This window comes from Castor canadensis, chromosome 1 (genome assembly GCF_047511655.1).
Source record: "Castor canadensis chromosome 1, mCasCan1.hap1v2, whole genome shotgun sequence".
Classification (NCBI taxonomy): domain Eukaryota; kingdom Metazoa; phylum Chordata; class Mammalia; order Rodentia; family Castoridae; genus Castor; species Castor canadensis.
In genome coordinates this window covers 115,897,868-115,921,450 of record NC_133386.1, presented here as the reverse complement: position 1 = coordinate 115,921,450, position 23,583 = coordinate 115,897,868, and the positions used below count along the sequence as shown (strand labels likewise).

At 42.6% G+C, this 23,583-nt stretch overlaps 1 protein-coding gene and 1 long non-coding RNA gene across 8 annotated transcripts in view; one reads left to right on the top strand and one right to left on the bottom strand.

Moving 5' to 3' along the window:
• Positions 1-23,583, top strand: part of Fat3 (FAT atypical cadherin 3) — a 611,059-nt gene that overhangs the window by 549,143 nt on the left and 38,333 nt on the right. For all 7 annotated transcript variants that reach the window (XM_074081331.1, XM_074081345.1, XM_074081335.1 and 4 more), the window contains 6 exons: positions 2,766-3,155; positions 5,803-6,017; positions 7,464-7,601; positions 8,765-8,908; positions 12,036-12,233; positions 15,135-15,933. In XM_074081331.1, coding sequence (XP_073937432.1) covers positions 2,766-3,155; positions 5,803-6,017; positions 7,464-7,601; positions 8,765-8,908; positions 12,036-12,233; positions 15,135-15,933 — 1,884 coding nt within the window. The remainder of the gene's footprint in view (positions 1-2,765; positions 3,156-5,802; positions 6,018-7,463; positions 7,602-8,764; positions 8,909-12,035; positions 12,234-15,134; positions 15,934-23,583) is intronic.
• Positions 1-23,583, bottom strand: part of LOC141425040 (uncharacterized) — a 203,374-nt gene that overhangs the window by 173,613 nt on the left and 6,178 nt on the right. The window lies entirely within an intron of this gene.

The window sequence follows — 23,583 nt, the reverse complement described above, 5'->3', positions numbered from 1 at the left end:
GCAGCCCTCCAGCAACAGCACTGGCCGGAGGAGCAGTGTGCTGGCAGAAAGCGGCATCTCCTGCTTAGGGCTGAGAGCCAAGCCAAGCGCCTCTGAATAAGGGTGGATGAGAGAGCTGCAGACCTGGAACACAGATTTTTTTCATTAGACTTCAGCTATCTGTCCCAGTGAAGGAAACACAAACAGCCATTAAATGTGTCTTTCTTTCTCACCTTGCTGCCAGAAAGTGGCAGGGTGCAAATCCACCCCCTTGCCTCTACTAATCCAGTTAAAACACTGAATCAGAAATTACCTTCCTTCCTGACTGATCTTTGGGTGTGAAGCGGTAAAATGTCCAGGCACAGATCTACTAAAATTCATGAGGAGATTGAACAAGGGGACCAGCAAGGACAGGACTTTGCTTATTGTCTCTCATGCTTACCTGAAAATACAGGTGGCACCAGACAAGGTCCTGAACTCTGGGCTTATGCATGAGTGAAATGGGTTTTGGAGTTGCTGAAGACGCTCAGATGAAAGACCCTGCAGGCACTTCCTCCCAGCTCTTCTTGTTGGCATGAGTAGTGTACCATATGCTGGGGGTGGAATTCAAATCCAGAGAGAATGTGTATGACTTGTAAACGTACGTGGCATAGTTGTGTCACTTGTGGCTGTGTTTCATAAGTGCAGCTTCATGACTTGGAGAAGTGTCCCGAGAACACTGAATCCATCAAAGCAGCTTCCAGGACACGCAACCTACTCTGACACCGAGGCAGGGCCACTGTCTCCAAGTGCAGGCTTGATCACCTCTGTATAACCCTCCATGCATTAACCCCTGGAATTTATGTCACAACATTTAATCCTGCAGCCACTCCAAGGAAAAGAAAAACAGCCAGAAAGCATCACTAAGACTTCTGCTCTGAGCTGTAGTCTAGGGACAGCAAGAGAAGGGGAGAGCCCTCATGGTTTTAATCCCAGTACAAATAAAATCAGAGGTTGATGCTTACATATCACAGGATAGTTGTTTTGAAAGAGGAATAAAAGTAAATGATGAAACTTTGGGAAAATGGACTGTCTGGAATGGAACCAAGAGCAAAGTCTTCATGTTGACCTTTTGGTTAGCCGCATAAGGTAACTTACGTCATACCTTCCAGATATATGATTTTATTGTTTTGCTGGGAATTTGGTCTTAAGGGAAATCATATTTTGGGAAAGTAAAGTGCTTAACTCTTATTATTGCCAAACTTCTGCTCCCTTGGTAGGTGTTACAATAGACAAAAACATATAGCGGAGTCCTCTCCTCTAAGAACTTGTACTTTAGGGTTCCATTACTTGAAAAAGACATTTTCAAATGGTTGTCATAGATAAAGATCTCTGACTGATGACCATCGATTCATTAAGAACATTTAGGATCAGGATCAGAATGGTGCTTTTTCTGCCTACACAAATTGTTCTATTTTCTTTCTTGTAAATCTTAATGACTAAAGCAAATTTAAGGTTTATAAACCATTTGGAAGTGCTGAGCTCCTCTAATGAGAACAGTGAAATCAGTCTTCAGGGCAGATGTCAATCCAGTTACCATGCAGTAATTTGTTGGCTATTGATGGACACTTCCTGGTTGATATGTTTTCATTTTAGTTTTAGTAACTGTTAAGATAAAATGGCATTTTGATAACTAAGTGCATTTCTTAAAATCCTATACCCAGAGAGCTCCTTCAACTAGATCTTCTCTTTCCCATGATGGAGTGGAAAACATGGTTTTCCATGTTATCTGGACACAGACAATCCTCAAATTTATGATTCCAGCTTGGGTATCTTCACTGAACCCTAGTCTTATCTACTTATCTACCTATTCAACATCTCCATTGAATGTAACTATTCATCTCAAGTTTAACATGGGGCTTATGTTTTTTTAATTCAAAACCTGGTCCCTCTGCAGCCCTCTTAATGTCAGCTAGTGGGAACTCTCTTTCCAGTTGCTCAGGCCACAACCGAAGAGTCGTTCTGGTAACCTTTCTTTTTCCTGCCAGCTCCACAATTTGGAAATAATACCTTCTCATCACCTCCAAGTCCAGAATACATCTCCAGCCTCCTGACTGCTCACCACCTGCAGGCTCAGAAGATATATGAAACTAGTCCCTTCTCACCAATCCCAACACTGTCACACTTTGTTCAAGCCACCATTATTCAATGTCCATATTCATGCACAAGGCTGCTAGCTGGTCTCCCTGCCTCCTCTCTCACTGATTTTCAGCAGTTGGAGGGATCCTCTTAATATCTAAGTCACATCCCATAATTGCCCTCACAAAACCTCCAGTGGCCTCTACCTCACCACCACAACCCAGGAAAATGTAAAAAAAATTGTTCAAGAAATGTTGGGCTGTCATCTAGTGCTAGAACCTCTAGTACCTAGAACAGTACCTGATGGTGTCTAAACAAATATTTATTGAAGCAATTGATCAGTTAATTCATCAGTTTCTATTTCTCTTTCTGTCTCCTCTCTTTATCCACCTATCTATTAGCATCTGAGAGTTTTTTCTTAAAAATTTGGGGAGAGATTGTTATTAAGAATAACCAACGAATTCTGATGTTTGTTGCCAATATTTTACCAGTTTCTTTAGCTTTTAACTTACTTGTATATTTGTTTATATTTCTGAAAGACCTCAGCTTCTTCTGTAATGACTGTTTTTTTTGAGGTGGTCTTTCAAAAGTCAGCAAAGCTAAAAAAATGTTAGTACATAGTGTCTAGCCACATTGTTTTCTGCTTACAATCTTGTGTCTTCTCCCAGGGATCAACAGGAAGGTTATGTACTCCCTGGCAGATTCGGCAGATGGGTTCTTCTCCATTGACAGCTCCTCTGGCATCATCATCTTGGAGCAGTCACTGGACCGAGAGCAGCAGTCTTCCTACAACATCAGTGTGCAAGCAACAGACCAGAGCCCTGGGCAGTCCCTGTCCTCGTTCACCACTGTCACCATAACTGTCCTGGACATTAATGACAACCCCCCTGTGTTTGAGAGGAGGGACTACCTGGTGACTGTGCCTGAAGATACCTCACCTGGCACCCAAGTCCTTGCTGTTTTTGCCACCAGCAAAGACATTGGCACAAATGCAGAGATTACATATCTTATCCGGTCTGGGAATGAACAGGGAAAATTTAGGATCAACCCAAAGACAGGTGGGTCAATAGCAACCTCCCTAGAGTTCCAGGTATCACTATATCCTGCTTCTGTTCCTAACTCAAACCACCCTTCTTGGTGGCTTTTTTTCCCCACCTTCCTCACAGGGAAAGCAATAGTTTTGGTGGACAGGCCTGCACAATTGTTCAGAGTGCCCTCCAGCACACTGCTTTTGAGGTTGTCCCTACCAAATTCCAAGCTGCTACTGCTGGCCTACTTGACAAATACCTAAGCCCAAGTTGGCTCCAGGGTTTCTAGATAGGAGGGCTTAGAGAAGCAATATGATTCCTAGTTGAAACAAAGAAGTGTTCCTATTCTGAACCCAAACATTTGGCTTTCTCTTTTCTGATTATTTTTACACAAATGCGTTGGGATGCACCTCCACTATCCACTGTCCACACTCAGATACCTACTCATTGGTCACCGTCCATAGCCAACACTTCCAGAGTGCCCTTCCCAAACCAGCTCCCAAAGTGGACTCTATCAGATGACTACAACTGGTTTTGAATTTGTACCTTGCTCATTCCTGGTCAAAACACCACCATTTCTCACCACACTCTTTTCAAACTCTGGAGGGAATGGATAGCATCAACTAGGGAGAAAGAGCCTAAGAGTCAAAAGAATAAAAAGATCCCTCAGCCTTTCTCTTCATCAATGAGTTAACAGGTATTAGGGACATTTTGGGTAAATAACAATGGAAATTTAGAAAAGAGGTTTGAATTTCCTTTAAGGAGTAAACATATTCACTCTTGTATTTTCATACAGTATTTGGATTTTTATTAGAAAGCCCTGTAATGGATATTTTCATTTGTTTACCAATTCCCCCTATGAATAGTCAAAGTGCTTCCCATTTTGCAGATAAGCAAGCCTTCAATATCTCCTGGCCTTTGGACCTATTTTCCTCATCACTTGAGGAGTGCACACCTGTTTAGCAAGGTGGCAAAAGAGGCCCATTGTTCTTTGGATGGGCCAAAGAAGCATGTAGAAAAAGAAGCTGTCGTAATTAGCAACATTTATTTAACATGGCAAGTGAGCTATATTCCTATTAAATCATTAGATGTTTCTCATGTTGTCTGAATTAGAAAAGTAGTTTTAGAGAGACTAAATAATTTCCTCAATGTCCTCCTTAGTAAGTGATCATTCAGGATTTAAAATCAGATCTCCCTGACTCTGGAATGTGGACTCAGACTTTGATCTAACACTACTAACTGTGGTGTACAGAACAACACACGTGGTACAGTGCTCATCTTTTAGTGTGAGCAAATGAAGTGTTGCTGTCAGGACTGCATTAGCAGTTTCTCCCAGCAGTAACCCTGCTTCTTAAGGTCATCACTTTAAAATGTGTAGGGATTTCCCTCATCCTTTATAACTTATTTCCCTCATTACTTTGCCCTGTTTTCTTAGGGCCATTGAATATGAGCACCATAGGGAAAATGGGTCAGTAGTGTTTACATTGGCACTGGATAACAAGACTGGGTGGCAGGTGCTAAGAACACTTCGTTCTGGGGAGAATGTGGCGCTTTGTTGTAGGTGTGGTTTCCGTTTCTCACCTTAAGTAGAAGGAGCCTATTGGCACTCTTAGCACTAGAGAATTTCCCTGTCCAGAAATGGGAAAGGATGTGACATTCTCATTGGTGCTAATGGATTGCCTCTTGGGTGAGAGAAAAGTAAATGTCCTTGAGAACTATTCTGCAGGCAGTATAGTGACCATCTACCAATTGCACAACACAGGATTGGGTCACTTCGCCAGGAAGGGCCAGGAAAGTAGGGGTGCAGCACTCAAAGAGTCTCTCTCAAAGGCAGCACTCAACTAGCTTCTGTCATTTGTTCTACCTGCTTAATTCTGGTTTTGTTTGCTTGCTTTTGAGACAGATTGGTAGGTAGCCCAGGCTAGTCTGAAACTTACTACGTAGCTCAGGTTGGCCTCAAATTTGAAATTCTCCTGTCTCCACTCCTGAGTGCTGGAAATACAGGTGTGAACCACCACACCCAGCTTCTACTTGCTTTATTTAAACAATTCTGTGACATGATCATCTCTGTTCTGTAGAAGTGGACACTAAACTCATACTTAATATCTGACCACTGGGTTGTCTGATTCTCAGGTAGTTCCTTTTCCCACATATTACTATACCTTGAAATTTCTGAGATCTGTGCCCTCTTTGTGCCATAATTATTTTAGATAAATGCATTACAAACTGGCAAAGCACGTTCGAGGTTAATTCAATTCAGCAAAGCCTGTAAGTATTTACTTGCCAATAAGGAGCAGGATCATACAATTACGTCCACACATCTCAACTCATTCTCCCTCTTCCTGGGTCCACTGGAGAAATTGAGAAACATTGGTTTGTCCCTCTTCATACTGCCTAGGTGTATGTGCAGATTTCATGCTACTTGAAAGACGTTTAAGAACTGTTACAGAAACATGCAAAGGCTTTTCATTCCTTCAGGGTTGTATTTGATGGATAGCTGTGCTTTAACTGACAACATTAGTCAGCCTTCTGGATTGCTTTCAGGGAGGCATTAAATAAACAAACTCTTAAACATCTAAACTTGGCTGGGGATGATGTAATAAATTTAACCACAATTATGGAACGGCTGACCACTGTTTTTTCCTAATCAAATAAAACTCCTCAATTTTCTTCAAAGGAGGTATTTCTGTCTCTGAAGTCCTGGACTATGAATTATGCAAAAGATTTTACCTGGTGGTGGAGGCTAAAGATGGGGGCACCCCAGCCCTCAGCGCTGCAGCTACTGTCAGCATCAACCTCACAGACGTGAATGACAATCCTCCCAAGTTCAGCCAAGATGTCTACAGCACTGTCATCAGTGAAGATGCCTTGGTGGGGGACTCTGTCATTTTGGTAGGTGCCAGAGGTGAGAGGGGGTGTGTGTAGATATCCGACATTAGTCTCCTCAGTAATAGTGAAGAAGGTACCAAAGACTATCTTAGACTTTCAGTGTCTTTGTGTCCCCAAGACTGCTAGACAGGCATGGGACTTTCCTCAGCTCCTTTTCTGGTTTTTATATTGATAGATTAATTTATAAAAAGGCATAAGTTATTGACAATTGCGTTTCTCCCAGAACTGTTTATTTTTTCAAGAAAATAAAACGGGCTATGAAATGAATTTTAAAGATGGCTTCTACTAGCTTATAAACTTAGATGAGAAGTTGTTAGGTGCCTAGAAGATTACTTCTTTCTGAGATCAATTGTACAGTGTGACCATTATGGTAAACAGTGGTATACTGTACATTTAAAATTACTAAGAGAAAATGGAAATATAGCGAATGAGGCAAAACTTGTTCAAGGTGCACTGTATGCATGTGTGGAATTATCACAATGAAACCCCCTTTGTATTATCAGTGTATTATAATTCAAAAGTAAAATTAAAAACAGATAAATAAAAATTACTAATAGAATACTTTTCAGATGTTCTCACCACAAAAAAATAAGCATTTGAGGTGACAGGTATGTTGATGTATTCAATTTAATTCTACTTTCATGTTCATAAATCATAAATGTAATCTGTCTGTTTATAATAAAAACTATTAGCCACCTAATGATAGAATAAAATTCATCTTCCTACTCACATCTTACACAAACACAGAGTAGGACATCTACAAATGGAAGTAAGTTTAAGATGGATCGTCCCCTCTTAGAGGAGCCCTTTGGAAATGGAATATTTTTAATAACACTTAGAACAAGCATGCACTCTGAGAGCTCAGGTTCTCTTAGGCCACAAATTACATTTTGTACCAAATTAGGTTAGAGAGGTCTCTTCCATCATCCATCTCTTTTCTAGTTTCCACAGAGTCAGGTTGAGGACAGATGTAGCTCTCTGCTGGTTAACAGCGTCTTTCTATTTCGGTTGGGTCTCTCAGGCTCTCTCTCCTTTCTGTGCACACACTACCAATGTGTGGGGCCAGCATGTTTGCTGTGTTGGTGGAAGGGAACTTTCTTGGGTTTCTTTATATAGAAATGCATAAGTTTGGAGAATGCCTGACTCAGTGGCAGAGACCACTATTTATAAAGTTGGGTAGGAATCATGTATGCATCACCATAAGTTAGCTTTGGGCTCTGTTTCAAGTCCTAAGGAAAACCAAGCCTGACAGGCATCAGCTCTGGACAGGAAGAAAGTAACAAGGAAATAAAGTGGGGCTCCAGTATAGGTGCCACCCTCCTTTAATCAACCTTGTATCTCCTCCACTGAGGGCTGATGCATTGGTGATCAGAGTTCCTAGAATGCTGTCTGACTTGAGACTCTTTATCTCTTGTGTCATGTCTTTTCTTTCATTTGTTTTCCATGAAGCTAATAGCTGACGATGCAGACAGCCAGCCCAATGGACAGATTCGTTTTTCCATTGTGAGTGGAGATCGGGACAATGAATTTGCTGTGGATCCTGTCTTGGGACTTGTGAAGGTTAAGAAGAAATTGGATCGGGAACGGGTAAGTTAGTTTAGACCACTTCCCTCCCCATCCATACCTATTCTCCACTGGATTCAAGGACACAGACTCCATGAGCATAAATTGCAAGGTTCTCCATTCTAAATAATGAAAATAAATAACAGGATGGGCTAAAATGAAGCGTGAAGTATTTGTGTTAGACATTTTAAAGAATTTCTAGCACTTGCCTAGCAAACTTGAGGAACTGAGTTCAAATTCCAGTACCACCAAAAAGAAAAAAAACTTAAAACTTAGCTTGCACAAGGCCCTGGGTTCAATTCCCAGACCTCCACCTGTTGCCCTGACCATTACATGGGACTAGAGGTATGGCTCAAAATGGTAGAGGGCCTGACTATCAAGTGCAAGACCCTGAGTTTAAACCCCAACATCACCAATGGTGGGGGGGGATGAATTTTATGCCAATAATAGCTGTTGGCAATTCCTTATTTGTGGAGGTTTTAAAGAAAAGGAAAGTATGTATCTCTGGAAAGTTTGAACTTCAGTCCTTCCTAGAGCAAGGGGACATAAAAATACCTTCCTGAATTCATGAGCAACGTTAGCCCTCGCAAGCATATGCAGAAAGATCACCTAAAAGTATGTGGATCAGAAGAATATCTAGAAAGTTCCTCTGTCCAAGGTTAAACCAAGTTTCTAAATGTCATCTTTCTTGACCAAGAAAGTGTGTCTTCAAAGAGAAATTAAATACAAAAAAGCAGATAAAATCTTGTAGATTCTCATGGGGCTATATTCCCATAACTCCAGAAATATCAAAATTGGTAAGACATGTCAATGGTGGCAACTGTTGTGCTGAACAAAGACCAAGAGCCAAGGTTCTAATTAGGAGTGGCTTTGTCCCACAAGGCACATTTGCCAATGTTTAAGAGACATTTTTGGGTGGCACAACTGGGCAGGGGTAATGGTGACTCTTAGTCAATAGCAATCAGGAGTTCTGCTAAATATCCTACAAAGTGCAGGTCAGTCCCCAACAACAGAGAATTATCCAATCCAAATATCAGTATTGCAGATTGTGAAACCTGGGTCTACAGTACCAGAGGGAAGGTGGCTGACCTCTCACCAGCACAGCCAGAAGCTGCAGTTCCTCTGAGCTTGCACAGGAAGAAGGAAGTGCTACCTTTCCTTACCATTACCTCCTTGTGCCTTGGCAGGTATCTGGGTACTCCCTGCTTGTCCAGGCAGTAGACAGTGGCATTCCTGCAATGTCAGCAACTGCAACTGTCAACATTGATATTTCTGATGTGAATGACAACAGCCCAGTGTTTACACCTGCCAACTACACTGCTGTGATTCAGGTAAGTGAATGTTGCCTGCCAGACACTCATCTGTACACATTCAGCCCCCTTCCTCTGCTGTGGCTTACTCATTGTCTTAGTGAGTTGGGGCTGCTATAACAAAATATATTAGACTACATAATTATAAACAACAGAAATTTATTTCTGACTGTTTTGAAAGTGGGTAAGTCCAAGGTCAAGGCCTTAGCGGATTTTGTGACTGGTTAGGGCTTAGTTTCTGCTTCATAACAGTAACTTCACATTCACTCAGTCATCTTGTATAAGGACACCAATCCTTGCCAACCCTCTACCTCTTTCCACTATGGTGTTGGGAGTTAGGTATCAACATACGAATTTGAGGAGGACACAAACATTCAAACCATAGCACTCATTAGGTTTTACTATTATTATTATTAGTTAATATCAACTTGGCCACTCACAGGACAGGTATGAAAAGAGCCTGATTTTCTCCTACAACTAATGAGTAAATGTTGACAAAAACTATGAAGAACCAGTTCTTTCAAGGATCAGAAGTTTTATGTGCACCATCTATCCCCACAACGAATTGGGAATTGGATGATGGGTTGACTCCCACTTTATAGTTGAAGCAGTTAAGGATCTGTGAGGTTTAGTTCACCCAAGATCATACAGTTGGCAAGTGGTAGAGTCAGGATTTGAATCTGGGTCTGTCTTCTGCAATATACATCTTTAAGCAAGTTGGTGCTATTTTTGAAGGGGAGGGAGATCAATATGAACCATTTTATCAGTCAAAAAGAAATTGGGCTTCAGGATAGTACTGCTACTCATCAAAAATTAATTCACAATTAAAAATTCCATAAGCAATTTGTTTAACTCTTTAAATATACTTGCTCCTTAAAATTGGACTGCAAAAATTAATCTTCTTCCCATTTTTTTTATTCAGAAGATATTTCATGAGCATAATTCTAGGTCTGAGCTTCCTTTACTTGCCAGTGTTTCTAGAAGCTAGAAGTTCAGTGCTAGGAGGCTCAGGAAATCCAGACTGAGAACACTGTCAGGGTGGAGGAATTTTGGGAGATAGACTGATGTGCATGTCTTGGGAGAGGCACAGATATTCTAGAGAAACAGCTCTTGCCTTATCCGGTTTGACTTCACAGTTGCTACCAACTCCTGGGGTTTTGTGGGCAGAAGATAAGAGAAAAGTGGCCAGATCTTAAGAGGCCCCTTTGCAATAAGATTGAAGACTAACTCTGGCCATCTAAAACCAGCCTTCCCTGAGCTCAGTGCTGCTGAGTTGCCTGGAAATCAGGCTGGGAGGCAGACATCAAACAAGCAGCCAGCTGCTTGTTCCTACCTCTTTGTCAGCACAATCTTGTTCCTTTCCCCAGGTGGAGTTTGCTTTTCCTCTTGTCTGATGCTTCTTCCAGCATCTGTGTGTGCCAGTTGCTCCCTGCTTCCCCAAAACTTCACCCAGACCTGAACCTTCCTTCATTCCTTTCTCTCAGATTGCTCATCTCTGTGACTGTGGTCCACCAGGGTCTTTATGTGTTGTTCCCAAAACAAAGCAGGCTTTGCCTACTCAACGTTCAGTTTTATGAATGCATCCATCAGCTTGACAGACTGTTTTCAGATGCACAACTGGAAGTCAGTGGTAAAAGAACTGAGAGTCTCAGTCCTTGAGCAGTGACTGGGTCCCATCTCTTCACACAGGGCTCAGTGTAATTTTTACTCCCTTGTTTCTCAGATGGTGACCTTGAGGGCATACACTCTCTCACTCTTCTGTGGAGGAAACAATCTCACAGAGTGAGCAAACAAATCAATAAATCTTCTGTTTTGTGTGGTGCTGAGTATGTTGTCAGTGTGAAATACTAAATCTTCACTGCCTGAGAGGTCCCACGATGGGTTCTAGAGGGAGGTGATGTCTAGTGTTTGATGACCAACAGGGCACTGAGAGATGGAACAGAATAAAAGGTCTTTGAGGTCCCCTTCTCTTCTTCCTTCCAAACTGTGCCTCTCTTTCCCTAACCCAGAATGGCTTCTTTATTCTTTTTTTTTTTCTTAATTTTAGTTTTATTCATTTATTCACATGTTCATACATTGTTTGGGTCGCTTCTTACTCTAACACATGGTTTTCATTAGGTTAATTCTCCACACAAAACCCAAGCAGGCTTGCCCTCCAAGCTGCAGTGGGCCACTGTTGCCATCTAAACAACCCAACCCACTTAATCCTTAATTCGATGTATAGGGAAGCCTAAACTAATAAAGCTGACTTCTGGCCAAGGCTGTGATAATACTGGAGTCCAGAGTGGGGCAAGGAAGCCAGTGTCTGAGCTACAAAGAGTTTCATTAGGCATTTTCAAAGTGAGGAAGATAATCTTTGACCCAACGAGGAGCTATAAGGAAGCTTTGTACTCCCAGTTTGGGGACGAGACAGAGAGAGGTTCTGCAAAAGAATGCTTGGATAATAACCTTAGGTCTTCCAAAAATTCAGATGAAGTTCAGGATTCCTTTTCTCTTCACCCTCAAATTGAAAAATATGCTGCCCCCTTTCTGTCCCCTGGAGAAACATGGCACAATTGTGTTGTGGAGATGGGTTGTGAAGCTCCCATTTTCAAGCTGACATATGCCTTTGTATAGTGACTGGGAATCTTCTAGCATGACCCTCCTCCAAAGTCTGATGTTGTGACATTATATCACAGTGTTGGACCTCAGCATAATCATGTTGTTACAAGTGTGTAGACGTGCCTTCCCATCACAACAGGGAGATGTTTTCTTGGCCTCAAAGGATTTCCAACATAGTCACAAAATCTGGAGACAGCATTTTTTTCCATAGCTCTTCAGGTAAAGGTAGGGCCCTGCAAGCCCATTGAGAATGAGGTGTAACCCACTCCATTCTTGGAACCCATAAACCTGTTTAATATGAGCAACTGGGTTCAACCTGCAGAGTACAGTGTTGTGGGGCAGTTAGGAGGAAGCAGCCACAGATGGCAATGGTGATGCTTGCAGACACCAGCATGTCTTTCAGAAGACAAATTAAATATCTCAGGAAATTCCTTCTGCCGAAACCCTGGCTTTCCCCCACAGTACTCTCAGCTGGTAATGATGGGGTTTCTAAAATGTAAAGAAAGGTGTAATTTTATCTTCCTTTTTACTGTTCTGTCTTATGCAGGAAAATAAGCCAGTGGGCACAAGCATCCTGCAGCTGGTGGTGACAGACAGAGACTCCTTTCACAATGGGCCTCCCTTCTCATTCTCTATTTTGTCGGGAAATGAAGACCAGGAGTTTGTGTTGGATCCTCATGGGGTCCTTCGGTCAGCAGTGGTCTTCCAGCACACAGAGTCTCCAGAATATGTGCTGTGTGTTCAGGTATTGCCTTGTTCTTTGTCCACGTCAGTCTGCCTTTCTCTCTCATACTTTTTTCTCTGCTTGTTGGTTGGTTTTTCTTTATTGAGCAAATCAACATAATTCATTACTGTGAAGGAATGTTCCCCTTTTAATCTCAAATTTAGTTTCACTCTAATAAAAGCAGATTCTGCCTGTGAAATTGAACAGGAAGGAAGAGAAGCATCATTGTTCAGGAAGGACATTCCTGTAAATTGTACCTGGAAGAAGGTCACTAGGCCTCAGTCTGCATTATAAAAATTCCAGCAGTTCTAATTGGCCACAAAGACTCATTGGGGACCAATTAGGGGCCAAATGGGGGCCAAAGACTCATGCTTGCTCCTTTACACTGAGTGTTATTTGCTACATTGTCTCCCTTGAGGAAACTACCAATAATTGTCACAGTAGGATTTAGTCCTATCATGGCCTCTGCTTGATAGACCTTCCCCAGTGAAGCAGGAGGGATGCTGGCACTGCCTCCCAGCATCATAGCCCCTCAATATCATTGACCCACCTGAAAAGAATTAGACAGAGAAACAAGAGAAGTGGGTACACAAAAGGTTAAAAAAAAGCAGAAATATAGAACAAACAAAATGAAAGTATGAACTTTCCCAATACCGAGATTTGGATCCCACTGACAACACTGAATGACTTTTCCAGCCCACTTTTGTCCCAGAGGGCAACCTAGACCCATTATGAATAGTGGCAATGACAGTAATAGTGACTCTTTGTTTTGGCATGGCATTGGATGCCATGTCTTTGGGTAAGTTACAGCTTATTGTACTCCATGGAGCTGTCCAAATTAGTAAATGCTGGCTCTGAGCATGTTTCTGAACTGCCCAATTGCCACTCCTCCTCCAATAGTAATAAATTAATAATTTTACATCACAGTGTTGGGACTCAAGAGTCAGGGGAGCTTTATGGTGTCTTCTCACAGCAGAAGTACAGTTCTTTGAAAACTGTATGGTCTGGGTAGTTGTTAGAGAGCAGGTATCGCATCTCAGGCTTGGGATCCCCACAGTGAGCCCTCTCCTGCTCCCTGATATTAAGACCTGCCAGGTCCCGTGTATTCCTCTTTCCTGTGTGCATCACTGCACTTGTTGAGCCTGCTTTGTCCCCTATTGCCCCATTCTTATACTATTACCATGGGAGCCTCCTAGGTGATTCCTATGGTTTTAGCCACATTCTTCTCTGATCTAGCCCTACATTAATCCCTCCCACATTAATCATTCCACTTTGATTATGTCATCCCCTGAAATAAGAGATAAGCAAACTACAACCCCTGGGCCAAATCCTACCTGCAGCCAATTCTTATAATAAAGTTTTATTGTAACACAGCCTGACCCATTCATTTTCACCTTACCAAGCAATTCTATGGTTACTTGTGGTTGCAATTAAGGCTACAACCCACAAAATCTAAATTAGTATCAGTAATCTAGTACAAAATATGTTTGATGATGCCTGCCCTGAACTAGAACAATCTATACCTTTTCAGAACTTGAATTCAGACTGCAAGCTGAATTCTGGCCCCAGACTTTCAGATTCTGAGAATCAGGGTGTTTAGGCTGACAGCACCTTCCAACCCTGCTGTGGCCACATTCCCGTTGTTCTGTCACCTTGCACTCAGCAGCTTCATGCCTGTCATTCACCTTTTTTTGGCCTGTGACATTGGAGGGGCCACTTCTGGCCAGCCTACAAAGTTCAAACTCATCACTGTCCTTTTAGGCACTCCACAGTTTAACTTCAAGTTTAATCTAATTTACCAAACTTATCTCTTCCCATAGGAAGCCTAGATTTCAGCATCCCTGGCTCACATATTCTATCTAATAAAACATTTGGTGATGAGAATAACAAAAATAGCAGCTGTGACATGAACCATCATGTACAAGTATTTCTGTGGGTTAGACCTGCTTTGGCTACTTTGGAATTGCTCTTGTAATTCTCACAAGAACCCCATAATGCAAATACTACTATTTTACTCAAGTTAAAAATACAAAAATTGAAGCTCACAGAAGTTACATAATTTACTCAAAGCCAGATATGGAGTGAGTGGCAGAGCTGAGATTCCAACTCAGCCCTGTGTGATGCCCAGACACTTGCTCTCACATTGCTTTCCACAGATAAGGACACATCTTCCTTGATCTCACTTGACCTGCAAGATCACTGTGATCCCACATCCTCAGACATCTGCCCGTGGACCCTACCTGTGGGAGTCTGTCTTTCTGAAGCCCTATGTACTGACTGCATGTGGCAGGGTGCCCACTAAAGACCTGTTGTCAGAGTGGTTGTTTCATTGAATCTTACATAAGGAAGGGAGAAAAAGCACTGGTGGCTCACTCTTATAATCCTAGCTCTGAGGGCAACTGAATTGAAGGATCATGATTTGATGCCAGCCTGGGTAGATAATTCATGAGACTTTATCTCCAATAACCTGAGCAAAATGGACTGGAGATGTGGTTCAAGCAATAGAGGACCTGCTTTGCAAACACAAAGCCCTAGTTAAAACCCCAGACCCACCAGAAAAAAAAAAAGGTGGGGGGGAAGGTCTTTTTCAGGCTACCTATTTTGTCCTTTGGTGTGCCAGTTTTTACTCTAAATTTCACTGTTGTATAAGTCCCATTTAAATAATGTTGTTTCTTAAGTGTTCTGAAAGGTACCATCTGGTCCAATCAAAATGAAAGAATCCAATAGAGAATAAAGATTCCATCTCCAAGTCACTCCCCTTCCTCAAACACATATCCTCAGCATTTTTCAGAAGACTGACAGGGGATGGAGGAAGAAGCAAACCTGGTTAAAAGTAAAGACATCACATCTCTCTGAGAGTTTGCTTTTTAATTATGATTTTTTAACTTAATTCCTTGCCTTTACCCTTTTTGGTTGCCCTAGGCGAAGGACTCAGGCAAACCACAGCAAGCTTCTCATTCCTACATTCGAGTGCGGGTCATCGAGGAAAGTATCCACAAGCCCACAGCCATCCCCTTGGAAATTTTCATTGTCACCATGGAGGATGACTTTCCTGGTGGGGTCATTGGGAAAATCCACGCCACAGATCAAGACATGTATGATGTGCTCACATTTGCCCTGAAATCGGAGCAGAAAAGCTTGTTCAAAGTAAACAGTCACGACGGGAAAATCATTGCCTTGGGAGGCCTGGACAGTGGCAAGTATGTCCTAAATGTGTCTGTGAGTGATGGCCGCTTCCAGGTGCCCACTGATGTGGTTGTACACGTGGAGCAACTGGTACGCGAGATGCTGCAGAACACCGTCACCATCCGCTTTGACGACGTGTCCGCTGAGGACTTTGTGGGGCTGCACATGCATGGGTTCCGGCGCACCCTAAGGAACGCAGTTCTCACTCAGAAGCAGGACAGCCTGCACATCATCAGCATCCAGCCCGTGGCAGGCACCAACCAGCTGGACATGCTGTTCGCAGTGGAGATGCACAGCAGCGAGTTCTACAAGCCAGCCTACCTGATCCAGAAGCTGTCCAGTGCCAGGCGGCACCTGGAGAACGTCATGCGCATCTCAGCTATCCTGGAGAAGAACTGCTCAGGTCTGGACTGTCAGGAGCAGCACTGTGAACAGGGCTTGTCACTGGATTCCCACGCGCTCATGACCTATAGCACAGCTCGCATCAGCTTCGTGTGTCCACGTTTCTATAGGAACGTGCGTTGCACCTGTAATGGTGAGTGTGTTTAGAGTTTCCTCCCATCTCCCAAGATTTTAGGAGTGGATTGGTTGCCATTTATGATACCCATAAACTCACCAGCTGAATATTAACTGACCACCTACTATGTGCCCAATAACCACGATGGATTCTGGGGCTGCAGGAGAAACAATACAAGCCAGTCCCGTTCCCATGGAACTGTAGCTTAGTGAACAGCACAGACAGCCAAGGTCATGTGACATGCACTGTTAGAAGTATAAGATACTTCCTAGAGGCACAGTGAGAGGTAAACTTCCTACAGGTTGAGATAAAGGTGAAGTACGAATTAAGGAAGGAGAGGGAGAGTGTCCCAGGTAAAACGCATTTGGTTTGAGGAAGGTTTAAAGATGAGAGCAAGGATCCTACAGGAAAGCTTTCCTCTGGCTGGAAGGAGGCAGTGAGACTGGAGAAGCAGGCCCAGTGTTCACAGGAGAGTCATTAGCACAGATGACAAATTTAGAAATTATCCCAAAATAGGGGCGGGGAGCTATTGACTGATTTGAGAAGGTCCAGGCCAGAGGCAGGAAAACAAGTTTAGAAGCTGTGGCAGAGGGGAAGAGAGACTCAATTTGCTTCAGTTAAAAACAAGGGCCATGGGTCCAGGAGATCAATCAAGGGATGGACTCAGCCCTCAGAGCTGCAGGGCAGAATGGTTCCTGTTCATTGATGTGATTATAGTCATTGAATCTCGACCTTTGCTGGTCAAAGGCAGTAGCTATGTAGAGTCACATGCCCATAGTGATCAGTGAGAAGAATTGCTCGCTCACTCTCTCTTTTCCTTTCTTTGATGTGTGGAGCCATAAATTCATTGCCCTTTTCTATAAAATTTGCACCCAGGGATTTTCTGTCCATTGTGAACTTGGTCCATGGGATTGCAGCCAGAAGGAAGGCCCTTTGTAAACCATCCCTGTAGGTAATTGGGGACAGCAGAACCCCTGACCTCTTCCTTTACAGAAAGTTCTTGGTTGCATTTTGGGAAAAGTACTCATCACTAGAAAGAGGACCTAGGGGTCACAGGTCCTTCCAAGAGATATTTTGACAGCTTCCAAGCAGCCCAGAAGCGTGCCAGGCACTTACCTGTGGTTCCCAGTGACTTCTGTTTGCATTTCCATCAGATAGATGCAGTGATAACCAGACCTGTGGAATATGTAAATTAGCTACAAAGTAACTCAGAGCATGCATGCTAGGTGAAATGCAGTCCTGACAGATGTCACCAATATGCAGAATTTATGGATGTCAGCTGTCTAGGCCTTGCCTAAATGTCTTTTGCAGGCAAACTGATTTATGCACCAAAGCTCTGCTGGGGCCTGTATGGAGTGGTTCACAGTGGGGCTCAACAGAGGTTCAGGACAGAACAGGACAAACTCTGCAGCAGAAATTATACCAGCTAATTAGTCCTCATACTTAGAGAACTCAGAGCAAATATCTGTGTAGGTAGCAGTGTCTGAGGCACTGAAGATTTAAAGTGAAAACAGATAGTTTCTGCCCTTAGGAACTGGCTATGGCAAAGCCAGCTTCGAATCACCTACCTGCAGTAATGCTGGCATAATAAGTAATAGAGGAAAAAAAGCACAGAGTCCTTCATGTGGCCAAAAAGAAACTTTTATGATATTTGTACATAGAGACCACATATGTGCTGGGTCTTCAGGGATGAATATCAAGAAGAGGCAGGGAGGGGCTTGCAAAATTTCTTTAAAGGAGGACTTTAAAAGACCAGTTTCTGTTGGGGGGTGGAAAGATTTGTTCCTCCATTTGTTCAAGACACAAATGTTTTAAATACGCTTCAAGGTGATACCCCTGCCCAGGATGCTGTAGTCTCCATAAACCTTTGTACTCCCGGTCAACCTAGAATGCCAAAAGTTTTTGTGATTCAGCCTTTAGGTAGGCCAAGAGTAGATCTGAGTTTGAAAAGTGAGCCTTTCTTCAATGACAGCTCTGTGCATAGTTAAACTAAGCTCTCGGCCTCTTCTTGCCTTCAAGTCACTCATAATTAAGCGCTAAAAATAGCTTAAAATGTCATCTGTTCCAGAACCTCCTTCAGTAGGTGATATATGGTAACCTCCTTCATGGTAGCTGTGCACCTTGCCCAGGGTCATAGCGGTGGGCTTGCTAATTCATTATAGGCTCCCCTTGGTCCCCAGTTTTATTATCTGCTGTTATAGTTTTATTCTAAAACTTCCTAAAGGCTCATGTGTTAAGGCTTGGTTGCCAACTGATTGGCTTTTGAGAGGTGAGTGGAGCCATGAGGGCCTTAACTCATCAGTGAATTAATCCATTGATGAATTTATAGTTGAATGGATGGATGGACTCTTAAGAGGTGGGATCTAGTTGGAGGAAGTAGATCACTGAGGACATGCCTCTGTCCCTGGACCCTTTTCTGTCTCTCTTTGTTTCCTGGCTGCCAGGAAATGAGCAGCTCTACTCCATCACACTCATCTACCATGATGTTCTGCCTTGCCTCAGGCCCAAAGCCATGGAGCCAGCTGGCCATGCACTGAAACCTCAGAAACTGTGAGCCAGCATAAAATTTTTCCTCCTTTAAGTGGATTTGCTCAGGCATCTTGTGACAGTGATGAAAAATTACCAGCATCTACATCTTAATAACAAGGATTCTTCTTTTTTAATGTAAATCATAACTTCAGTGCTTAGTGCTCTATAAGAACCCTTAAATAATGCCATGTGCCTAGCAGACTAGTCATCAAGCTCACAATGTAATCCCAGAAAGGAAAAAGCTTCTTTTGATTTCCCGTGTGCAGGGGCTTTCTAGAATTGCAGAGACCCACCTCAGAAAGGAGGTCTACACCAAGGAGTCTACACATGCAGCCTGGGTGACTGTAATGCTGACATCAAGAAACTAAACTTAAAGAAATCTCTTCTAAAGTTTCCTTTTAAATAAAAACACAATGAAGAATTGTCAAGGTTAGCAGCAGACATCTTATTGGAAAGCAGAGTTTACTTAATTCAACAAATGCCTCCCCCCTACTCCCTCCCCAACACACACACACACACACACACACACACACACACACACACACACACACACAACTAGTATTGATTGCTCATCTGTTTACCCTGAGAGGCTGACAGATTCATTAAATGGACTTTCCCACCACTTGGTGGAATAATTAGCATGATAAATAGAGGTAGCTATCCCTTCTGAGCTGTGTAGTAATGTTTATACAGAATTTGCCTCAGTATTCTATTCTCCTGCAAACTTCCAGCTCATCTTTTTCTCATGCAGATTTTTAGGGTCCAATTATCAGCTTGAGCATCTTGAACCAAAGAGCTGAGTTGTGTTAACAAAATGAAAGCAGACTTGAATTTTAGTGCCAAATAAGTTACCATGCAGCATCATAGAATCATGTTTGAACACAACTCAAGAGATGCAAATTCTGATATTGTGAGACAGTTCTAGGGAAAATTCAAATGCTCAGTGAACATTGTCACTTCAGTAAGAAAGTCTGATACTAACTTAAACAATGGTGAATGATAGATGCCATGGAACCCCCATTGGGGAAGAGAAAGGAGAGGGCACCAAAAAAACTCACAAGGTTGTGTGGACTGTCCCTGCTTTAAAAATTTAACTGGCTTTTCAAAAGTCTTGAAATAGAACTATATAAAAAAATGAGACACTTTTCTAGAGAATATAGTCCCAATGAGATCATTAGAGTTTAAAGCCAATGTGTTTATGAGAGTATTGGTGGAAGCAGATACCTGATTTATCTTCTTTGTTCAGACATAGAATGGAGTCTAGAGTGAATAGAATGTTACCATTGTTGCAGCACTGCTAGACAGAGAAGAGTGAGACAGCAGTCATGCCCTCAACCAACCATGTCGCAGGGTGTGCTCATGCTAGGTGAGGAAACTTGAAGCTCTAGAAGTAATGCTACTTGAAAGGATGCCTAGAATTAGGCAAGTGACCATGACAGAGAGTTCTAGGGCAAGGAGCATGATAGCCAAAGAGTGAGGAGCATGGAGGTAAGTAACAGGGTACAATTTAGCCCAATTTAGGCAATTTAAGCAAGGATATACATGATAACTTATAGTTGTTGAACCACAACCAGTTTCTGTTTTATTTTTCACACATGTGTAACAGCATTGAATCCTCACTGCAATCCTACAAAATAGGTGTAATTTTTTTTTCAAGTATTGAAGAAACTAAGACTTGGCAAAGTCAACTGACTTGCTCAAGGTAAATGGTAAAGCCAGGATTCATAACTGACCATCTTACTAAAGTGCTTCTTAAACATTGTGGTTTACCTCCTCTGCACAGATTTGGAAAGGAGTTTGAAAGTCACCCAATCCATTTTCCCACTCACTACAGACATCCTGTTTACTATATTTCTGGCATAGAAATTCAACTAGGATTTGAACACCAGTCCAAAGTCTCACAAGACTGCTCTGAGATGATCTTCTGCCTTATACAGTACTGTACCAAAATCTACCTTCTTATAAAATCACAGAGCTTCATCGTTTACAGTTATAGAGAACCTGACCCATCCAGCCCCTTCGCTAAGACTGTTCTCCAAATAGCTGAGGATAGTTGTTACGATCCCTTGAAGCCTCTTCCTAGACAAACACCTGAGTTCCTTTGCTTCTTGGCTATAAATAAATATGTGCTATGGAGAGGTACAAGTGGCATAATGAGGACATAAAGGAGGGAGTCATCAGTACTACTTGGAGGAGTGTAGAAGAAGGCATTGGAAGCAGTGAAGCTCGTAATAATGAGGGGCATGTATTTTAAGCAGAGAAAGCAGTGAAGAACGATGCTCAGAGATTTTGGGTACCATTTTGTTTTCTCACTCACTCAGCTGTTAATTGAATACCATTTTACACCAGGCCCTGGCAAGGTCCTGGAGATACATGTCGTCCTCACTCCCATGCAGCATGAAACAGCATCATGGCTTAGGGCAGATGACAGAGCTCGGCCGGGGTACACGGGAAGGAGTGAGAACAGTCTCAGAAGGAATGTGGTAGGACAGGGAAATGCAGCCTGCCGGTAGGTGGTGATAATGCACTTCAAATAAGCATAATAAATGAAAATATGAACTCTCCTTTGAGCCAATACGACACTTAAAACTTGCCTTTAATGAGTTCTTTTTTTTAAGTAGAAAAAAAAAATTGAGATTGGGTTTGCTGTTGGGCTGGGGTTTGTAAAGCTGGAGAAAGCCAACTGTCTCGATCACAGTGGTTTTGTCCCTGAATCTTAAAAAGATTCCACCTATGAACTGAGAAGGTTTTACTTTCTAGACACAAGAGATGTGTCTCTGCAGATCCCTCAACTCGAGTACACATATAAGTGGCCCCAGGGAAGAGGTCACTAGTGAAAGAAACTGCAATTCAGCCTTTAGTGAAATCATACAGAAAAGATGGCTGAGTCAAACCAACAGCATCCTTGGAGAGTCTCTGCTTCTGGGGGAATCACAGAAGAGCACTCTAAAGCTGTGTCTTAAAACTTCTTGATGGCTATGAATTAAGTAGGAGCTCCTTTTTTTTTTTTTCATTTTTCTTTTATTATTCATATGTGCATACAAGGCTTGGTTCATTTCTCCCCCCTGCCCCCACCCCCTCCCTTACCACCCACTCCACCCCCTCCCGCTCCCCCCCACTCAATACCCAGCAGAAACTATTTTGCCCTTATCTCTAATTTTGTTGTAGAGAGAGTATAAGCAATAATAGGAAGGAACAAGGGGTTTTGCTGGTTGAGATAAGGATAGCTATACAGGGCATTGACTCACATTGATTTCCTGTGCGTGGGTGTTACCTTCTAGGTTAATTCTTTTTGATCTAACCTTTTCTCTAGTACCTGTTCCCCTTTTCCTATTGGCCTCAGTTGCTTTTAAGGTATCTGCTTTAGTTTCTCTGCATTAAGGGCAACAAATGCTAGCTAGTTTTTTAGGTGTCTTACCTATCCTCACCCCTCCCTTGTGTGCTCTCGCTTTTATCATGTGCAAGTAGGAGCTCCTTGACTTATGTTGCATTTGCCAGGGCATGGCATCTTGGCAAAGTGTGAGAGTTCTGGATGAGGGTATTTGCCATAGCCATTGGAATCTTCCCTGTAATGACGCAGCGCCATAAATCATGAGGTTGAGTCAGCTCAAAGTACCAGCATTACACTCACCACCAGATGCTGATATAGCGGTCAATGTCATAGATTTGATCCATGGGGTTTGGAGATAATGCAGAGATGAGGGCAGTCATATATATGGTAGTGAGTCCACTCTAAAACCTCAGGAGGACTGCCTTCTTAAAGTGCTGATCTCCTGCTGAAGTGGAGCATCTATTATCAAAGCTGTAGAAAGTGACCTGAATCTCCACCGGAGAAACCTTGGGAAGGTGAAGAACCTTTATCCTGGTGGAGGGCTGTGTATAAGATGGAGAAGGTGGTGCAGACACAGCTGCACAAGCCCTGCAACACTGATGAACAGAAGGCCCCAGGCCTAATTTGACACCTCCAGTGCACATCATGACTCTGAATCAAAATGGACAGCATGTAGAAAGGTTAGACCTGAGTTCAGATACTCTGACATGTTGCCAGGTCAAGTGAGTGTCTCCAGTTTTGATACCTTATTCAAATTTTTTTCTTTTCAAGTGTGAAATACAGTAGCCTATTTAATTTTCAAAATGTTATGAAAAATCATTGCCTTACTTTTCTGAAAAGGAAACTGAGACCCTGAAAATCCAAGTAATTTGTTCAAGGTCACAACTAGCCAGGACCACAATCCAGGTCTACAGCTTGTCGGTGAAGTCAGTACCCTTTCTTCTCCCACTACCCCACCTTCCCAAGGGGACCTGAGAAAGGGAACAAAGTTTACTCTGTCTGCTTTATGTTGTGACAGGAGCTAGAAATACCTGGTCCTGCCCTGGCATACAATAAATGGTGTCATTTGGCTTGATGAAGTGGTTGCCTTCTCCCTTCATGCTCACTCTGGCACCAAATTGATGAATGCCTGGAGATATAGAATCTGCAGGTCTGTGAGTCCCTACTCCCCAAGCTGTCACTGAGCACAGCACAAGTTCATTAAACCTGGATTATTTAATGATAGTTAATAAGATAAACTTCCTCCCAGAAGCCAACAGGAATTGACACTGTCATCTCTTAACTGGTACTCAGGAGCTGATGAGGCACTTTCTGCCACCAGAGAGAGTCTTTAAGGCTCTTAACAATAATGTGTGTACAAGCTTCCCTGAAAAGGGTGATGTAAACACGTGATTTCTAAACACAAGTTAACCCCCACATCCACGTGAAGCATACCATATGCACTAGAGAGCTTAGGCCTGTGACTGGAAAAAGGGTTGCTATCCCAAAATTGTCCTCAGGACCCACACTCTAGGGCCACCTAGGCTCAGATACAGGTGACATTTTCAGAGTCAGAACACAAAGTTCAAGTCTATCTGACAACAGGTATTTCAGGAAGGACCTAATTTCTTATGACAGTTTGTGGAGAGGAAAAGGCTGCAATATCAGATATGGAGAATATTTAACTTTGAGGAACTCGTTTTCAACAACTTGAGAAGTCTTTCCTGAGAATAGATTGCAGTTTGTGGGCCTGAGCACAGCAGTCCCCAGCTGCAAGTCTGAGTTGCTCTGACCTGTGGACTTCTAATCTGCCTTACACTTCCTTGAGT